Genomic DNA, 8,732 nt, shown 5'->3' with positions numbered 1-8,732 from the left:
AAATTGGTTTGTCAGGAGGCAGGTCATAGATGGTGCTCATAATAAAAGGCAATGAAGGTCAAAATCTGGTGATGATAATGATCGTCTAGAATCTTGGACAGTTACCTGTGAAACACTTCCATTTAATTCTTTGTCTGTCTATAGAATATCAAGTTCAAAGACAACAAAAGATGAGTGTCAAACAAATGGCTGTGGTCCTCCTGATTGGTGAGTGATATTTATTGATTTGAACAGAAAACAAATAATTGGATATAATGAAATGTCATTACATTTACAAAAAATAAATATATATTTCTTAATCTTCAACAAAAGTGGCCATTACTATGGCAAAAGCTTCAGTTGCTGCAACAACCAATACAGAGTCTCCAACAACCACTACAGAGGCTACAACCACAACTACAACTGCCCCAACTACATTTACATATGTTGCAACAACAACAACAGAGTCTCCATCAACAACGACAGAGGCTACAACCACAACTACAGCTGTCGCAACCACTACTGAAGGTGCTCAAACAACCACTACAGAGGCAACAACAACGACAACAGAGGCTACAACCACAACTACAGCTGCCCCAACTACAACTACAACTGACGCAACAACTACTGCTGTTCCAACAACCACTACAGAGGCTACAATAACGACTACAGAGGCTACAACAACAACTATAGCTCCCCCAACTACAACTACAATTGCTGCAACAACAACAACAACAGAGTCTCCAACAACAACAACAGAGGCTACAACCACAACTACAGCTGTCGCAACTACTACTACAGCTGCTCCAACAACCACTACAGAGTCTCCAACAACCACTACAGAGGCTACAACCACAACTACAGCTGTCACAACTACTACTACAGCTGCTCCAACAACCACTACAGAGTCTCCAACAACCACTACAGAGGCTACAACCACAACTACAGCAGTCGCAACCACTACTACAGCTGCTCCAACAACCACTACAGAAGCAACAACCACAACTACAGCTGCCCCAACTACCACTACAGTTGCTGCAACAACAACAACAGAGTCTCCAACAACAACGACTACAGAGGCTACAACCACAACTACAGCTGTCGCAACCACTACTACAGTTACTCCAACAACCACTACAGAGTCTCCAACAACAACAACAGAGGCTACAACCACAACAACAGTTGTCGCAACTACTACTACAGCTGCTCCAACAACCACTACAGAGTCTCCAACAACCACTACAGAGGCTACAACCACAACTACAGCTGCCCCAACTACAACTACAGTTGCTGCAACAACAACAACAGAGTCTCCAACAACAACGACTACAGAGGCTACAACCACAACTACAGCTGTCGCAACCACTACTACAGTTACTCCAACAACCACTACAGAGTCTCCAACAACGACTACAGAGGCAACAACTACAACTGCCGCTGCCCCAACTACTACTACAGCTGCTCCAAGAACCACTACAGAGTCTCCAACAACAACAACAGAGGCTACAACCACAACTACAGCAGTCGCAACCACTACTACAGCTGCTCCAACAACCACTACAGAGTCTCCAACAACAACGACAGAGGCTACAACCACAACTACAGCTGTCGCAACTACTACTACAGCTGCTCCAACAACCACTACAGAGTCTCCAACAACGACTACAGAAGCTACAACCACAACTACAGCTGCCCCAACTACCACTACAGTTGCTGCAACAACAACAACAGAGTCTCCAACAACAATGACTACAGAGGCTACAACCACAACTACAGCTGTCGCAACCACTACTACAGTTACTCCAACAACCACTACAGAGGCAACAACCACAACTACAGCTGCCCCAACTACAACTACAGCTGCTGCAACAACTACAGAGTCTCCAACAACAACAACAGAGGCTACCACCACAACTACAGCAGTCGCAACCACTACTACAGCTGCTCCAACAACCACTACAGAGGCTACAACCACAACTACAGCTGTCGCAACTACTACTACGGCTGCTCCAACAACCACTACAGAGGCTACAACAACAACGACAGAGGCTACAACCACAACTACAGCTGTCGCAACCACTACTACAGCTGCTCCAACAACCACTACAGAGTCTCCAACAACAACAACAGAGGCTACAACCACAACAACAGTTGTCGCAACTACTACTACAGCAGCTCCAACAACCACTACAGAGTCTCCAACAACCACTACAGAGGATACAACCACAAGTACAGCAGTCGCAACCACTACTACAGCTGCTCCAACAACCACTACAGAGTCTCCAACAACCACTACAGAGGCAACAACCACAACTACAGTTGTCGCAACTACTACTACAGCAGCTCCAACAACCACTACAGAGTCTCCAACAACCACTACAGAGGATACAACCACAACTACAGCAGTCGCAACCACTACTACAGCTGCTCCAACAACCACTACAGAGTCTCCAACAACCACTACAGAGGCTACAACCACAACTACAGCTATCGCAACCACTACTGCAGTTACTCCAACAACCACTGCAGAGTCTCCAACAACGACTACAGAGGCTACAACCACAACTACAGCTGCCCCAACAACAACTACAGTTGCTGCAACAACAACAACAGAGTCTCCAACAACAACGACTACAGAGGCTACAACCACAAGTACAGCTGTCGCAATCACTACTACAGTTACTCCAACAACCACTACAGAGTCTCCAACAACGACTACAGAGGCAACAACCACAACTACAGCTGCCCCAACTACAACTACAGCTGCTGCAACAACTACAGAGTCTCCAACAACAACAACAGAGGCTACAACCACAACTACAGTTGTCGCAACTACTACTACAGCTGCTCCAACAACCACTACAGAGTCTCCAACAACGACTACAGAAGCTACAACCACAACTACAGCTGCCCCAACTACCACTACAGTTGCTGCAACAACAACAACAGAGTCTCCAACAACAATGACTACAGAGGCTACAACCACAACTACAGCTGTCGCAACCACTACTACAGTTACTCCAACAACCACTACAGAGTCTCCAACAACCACTACAGAGGCAACAACCACAACTACAGCTGCCCCAACTACAACTACAGCTGCTGCAACAACTACAGAGTCTCCAACAACAACAACAGAGGCTACCACCACAACTACAGCAGTCGCAACCACTACTACAGCTGCTCCAACAACCACTACAGAGGCTACAACCACAACTACAGCTGTCGCAACTACTACTACGGCTGCTCCAACAACCACTACAGAGGCTACAACAACAACGACAGAGGCTACAACCACAACTACAGCTGTCGCAACCACTACTACAGCTGCTCCAACAACCACTACAGAGTCTCCAACAACAACAACAGAGGCTACAACCACAACAACAGTTGTCGCAACTACTACTACAGCAGCTCCAACAACCACTACAGAGTCTCCAACAACCACTACAGAGGATACAACCACAACTACAGCAGTCGCAACCACTACTACAGCTGCTCCAACAACCACTACAGAGTCTCCAACAACCACTACAGAGGCAACAACCACAACTACAGTTGTCGCAACTACTACTACAGCAGCTCCAACAACCACTACAGAGTCTCCAACAACCACTACAGAGGATACAACCACAACTACAGCAGTCGCAACCACTACTACAGCTGCTCCAACAACCACTACAGAGTCTCCAACAACCACTACAGAGGCTACAACCACAACTACAGCTATCGCAACCACTACTGCAGTTACTCCAACAACCACTGCAGAGTCTCCAACAACGACTACAGAGGCTACAACCACAACTACAGCTGCCCCAACTACAACTACAGTTGCTGCAACAACAACAACAGAGTCTCCAACAACAACGACTACAGAGGCTACAACCACAAGTACAGCTGTCGCAATCACTACTACAGTTACTCCAACAACCACTACAGAGTCTCCAACAACGACTACAGAGGCAACAACCACAACTACAGCTGCCCCAACTACAACTACAGCTGCTGCAACAACTACAGAGTCTCCAACAACAACAACAGAGGCTACAACCACAACTACAGTTGTCGCAACTACTACTACAGCTGCTCCAACAACCACTACAGAGTCTCCAACAACGACTACAGAAGCTACAACCACAACTACAGCTGCCCCAACTACCACTACAGTTGCTGCAACAACAACAACAGAGTCTCCAACAACAATGACTACAGAGGCTACAACCACAACTACAGCTGTCGCAACCACTACTACAGTTACTCCAACAACCACTACAGAGTCTCCAACAACCACTACAGAGGCAACAACCACAACTACAGCTGCCCCAACTACAACTACAGCTGCTGCAACAACTACAGAGTCTCCAACAACAACAACAGAGGCTACCACCACAACTACAGCAGTCGCAACCACTACTACAGCTGCTCCAACAACCACTACAGAGGCTACAACCACAACTACAGCTGTCGCAACTACTACTACGGCTGCTCCAACAACCACTACAGAGGCTACAACAACAACGACAGAGGCTACAACCACAACTACAGCTGTCGCAACCACTACTACAGCTGCTCCAACAACCACTACAGAGTCTCCAACAACAACAACAGAGGCTACAACCACAACAACAGTTGTCGCAACTACTACTACAGCAGCTCCAACAACCACTACAGAGTCTCCAACAACCACTACAGAGGATACAACCACAACTACAGCAGTCGCAACCACTACTACAGCTGCTCCAACAACCACTACAGAGTCTCCAACAACCACTACAGAGGCTACAACCACAACTACAGCTATCGCAACCACTACTGCAGTTACTCCAACAACCACTGCAGAGTCTCCAACAACGACTACAGAGGCTACAACCACAACTACAGCTGCCCAAACTACAACTACAGTTGCTGCAACAACAACAACAGAGTCTCCAACAACAACGACTACAGAGGCTACAACCACAAGTACAGCTGTCGCAATCACTACTACAGTTACTCCAACAACCACTACAGAGTCTCCAACAACGACTACAGAGGCAACAACCACAACTACAGCTGCCCCAACTACAACTACAGCTGCTGCAACAACTACAGAGTCTCCAACAACAACAACAGAGGCTACAACCACAACTACAGTTGTCGCAACTACTACTACAGCTGCTCCAACAACCACTACAGAGTCTCCAACAACCACTACAGAGGCTACAACCACAACTACAGCTGCCCCAACTACAACTACAGTTGCTGCAACAACAACAACAGAGTCTCCAACAACAACGACTACAGAGGCTACAACCACAACTACAGCTGTCGCAACCACTACTACAGCTGCTCCAACAACCACTACAGAGTCTCCAACAACAACGACTACAGAGGCTACAACCACAACTACAGCTGTCGCAATCACTACTACAGCTGCTCCAACAACCACTACAAAGTATCCAACAACGACTACAGAAGCTACAACCACAACTACAGCTGCCCCAACTACCACTACAGTTGCTGCAACAACAACAACAGAGTCTCCAACAACAACGACTACAGAGGCTACAACCACAACTACAGCTGTCGCAACCACTATTACAGTTACTCCAACAACCACTACAGAGTCTCCAACAACGACTACAGAGGCAACAACCACAACTACAGCTGCCCCAACTACAACTACAGCTGCTGCAACAACTACAGAGTCTCCAACAACAACAACAGAGGCTACAACCACAACTACAGATGCCCCAACTACAACTACAGTTGCTGCAACAACAACAACAGAGTCTCCAACAACAACGACTACAGAGGCTACAACCACAACTACAGCTGTCGCAACCACTACTACAGTTACTCCAACAACCACTACAGAGTCTCCAACAACGACTACAGAGGAAACAACTACAACTACAGCTGCCCCAACTACAACTACAGCTGCTGCAACAACTACAGAGTCTCCAACAACAACAACAGAGGCTACAACCACAACTACAGCTGTCGCAACTACTACTACAGCTGCTCCAACAACCACTACAGAGTCTCCAACAACAACGACAGAGGCTACAACCACAACAACAGCTGTCGCAACCACTACTACAGTTACTCCAACAACCACTACAGAGTCTCCAACAACGACTACAGAGTCAACAACCACAACTACAGCTGCCCCAACTACAACTACAGCTGCTGCAACAACTACAGAGTCTCCAACAACCACTACAGAGGCTACAACCACAACTACAGCTGCCCCAACTACTACTACAGCTGCTCCAACAACCACTACAGAGTCTCCAACAACCACTACAGAGGCTACAACCACAACTACAGCTGTCACAACTACTACTACAGCTGCTCCAACAACCACTACAGAGTCTCCAACAACCACTACAGAGGCTACAACCACAACTACAGCAGTCGCAACCACTACTACAGCTGCTCCAACAACCACTACAGAGTCTCCAACAACAACAACAGAGGCTACAACCACAACTACAGCTGCCCCAACTACCAATACAGTTGCTGCAACAACAACAACAGAGTCTCCAACAACAATGACTACAGAGGCTACAACCACAACTACAGCTGTCGCAACCACTACTACAGTTACTCCAACAACCACTACAGAGGCAACAACCACAACTACAGCTGCCCCAACTACAACTACAGCTGCTGCAACAACTACAGAGTCTCCAACAACCACTACAGAGGCTACAACCACAACTACAGCTGCCCCAACTACAACTACAGTTGCTGCAACAACAACAACAGAGTCTCCAACAACAACGACTACAGAGGCTACAACCACAACTACAGCTGTCGCAACCACTACTACAGCTGCTCCAACAACCACTACAGAGTCTCCAACAACAACGACTACAGAGGCTACAACCACAACTACAGCTGTCGCAACCACTACTACAGTTACTCCAACAACCACTACAGAGTCTCCAACAACGACTACAGAGCCAACAACCACAACTACAGCTGTCCCAACTACAACTACAGCTGGTGCAACAACTACAGAGTCTCCAACAACCACTACAGAGGCTACAACCACAACTACAGCTGCCCCAACCACTACTACAGCTGCTCCAACAACCACTACAGAGTCTCCAACAACAACAACAGAGGCTACAACCACAACTACAGCTGTCGCAACTACTACTACAGCTGCTCCAACAACCACTACAGAGTCTCCAACAACCACTACAGAGGCTACAACCACAACTACAGCAGTCGCAACCACTACTACAGCTGCTCCAACAACCACTACAGAGTCTCCAACAACAACGACAGAGGCTACAACCACAACTACAGCTGTCGCAACCACTACTACAGTTACTCCAACAACCACTACAGAGTCTCCAACAACCACTACAGAGGCAACAACCACAACTACAGCTGCCCCAACTACAACTACAGCTGCTGCAACAACTACAGAGTCTCCAACAACCACTACAGAGGCTACAACCACAACTACAGCTGCCCCAACTACAACTACAGTTGCTGCAACAACAACAACAGAGTCTCCAACAACAACGACTACAGAGGCTACAACCACAACTACAGCTGTCGCAACCACTACTACAGCTGCTCCAACAACCACTACAGAGTCTCCAACAACAACGACAGAGGCTACAACCACAACTACAGCTGTCGCAACCACTACTACAGTTACTCCAACAACCACTACAGAGTCTCCAACAACGACTACAGAGCCAACAACCACAACTACAGCTGTCCCAACTACAACTACAGCTGGTGCAACAACTACAGAGTCTCCAACAACCACTACAGAGGCTACAACCACAACTACAGCTGCCCCAACCACTACTACAGCTGCTCCAACAACCACTACAGAGTCTCCAACAACAACAACAGAGGCTACAACCACAACTACAGCTGTCGCAACTACTACTACAGCTGCTCCAACAACCACTACAGAGTCTCCAACAACCACTACAGAGGCTACAACCACAACTACAGCAGTCGCAACCACTACTACAGCTGCTCCAACAACCACTACAGAGTCTCCAACAACAACGACAGAGGCTACAACCACAACTACAGCTGTCGCAACCACTACTACAGTTACTCCAACAACCACTACAGAGTCTCCAACAACCACTACAGAGGCAACAACCACAACTACAGCTGCCCCAACTACAACTACAGCTGCTGCAACAACTACAGAGTCTCCAACAACCACTACAGAGGCTACAACCACAACTACAGCTGCCCCAACTACAACTACAGTTGCTGCAACAACAACAACAGAGTCTCCAACAACAACGACTACAGAGGCTACAACCACAACTACAGCTGTCGCAACCACTACTACAGCTGCTCCAACAACCACTACAGAGTCTCCAACAACAACGACAGAGGCTACAACCACAACTACAGCTGTCGCAACCACTACTACAGTTACTCCAACAACCACTACAGAGTCTCCAACAACGACTACAGAGCCAACAACCACAACTACAGCTGTCCCAACTACAACTACAGCTGGTGCAACAACTACAGAGTCTCCAACAACCACTACAGAGGCTACAACCACAACTACAGCTGCCCCAACTACTACTACAGCTGCTCCAACAACCACTACAGAGTCTCCAACAACAACAACAGAGGCTACAACCACAACTACAGCTGTCGCAACTACTACTACAGCTGCTCCAACAACCACTACAGAGTCTCCAACAACGACTACAGAGGCAACAACCACAACTACAGCTGCCCCAACTACAACTACAGCTGCTGCA

General features: G+C 47.5%; 1 protein-coding gene across 1 annotated transcript; it reads left to right on the top strand.

Annotated features, from left to right (window-relative positions):
- Nucleotides 1–323: 323 nt before the first annotated feature.
- Nucleotides 324–3,071, top strand: LOC117593973 (cell wall protein DAN4-like; the record flags this gene model as incomplete). The annotated part of the gene is made up of 2 exons (XM_034290789.1): nt 324–361; nt 2,393–3,071. Coding segments are annotated over exons 1-2 (717 nt in total), but the record flags the coding sequence as incomplete, so codon positions are not given.
- Between the last annotated feature and the right edge of the window lie 5,661 nt (nt 3,072–8,732).

Source organism: Esox lucius, chromosome 24 (assembly GCF_011004845.1).
Source record: "Esox lucius isolate fEsoLuc1 chromosome 24, fEsoLuc1.pri, whole genome shotgun sequence".
Lineage (NCBI taxonomy): Eukaryota > Metazoa > Chordata > Actinopteri > Esociformes > Esocidae > Esox > Esox lucius.
Note: the sequence above shows the minus strand (reverse complement) of the source record. Positions and strands in the feature narration are given on the sequence as shown.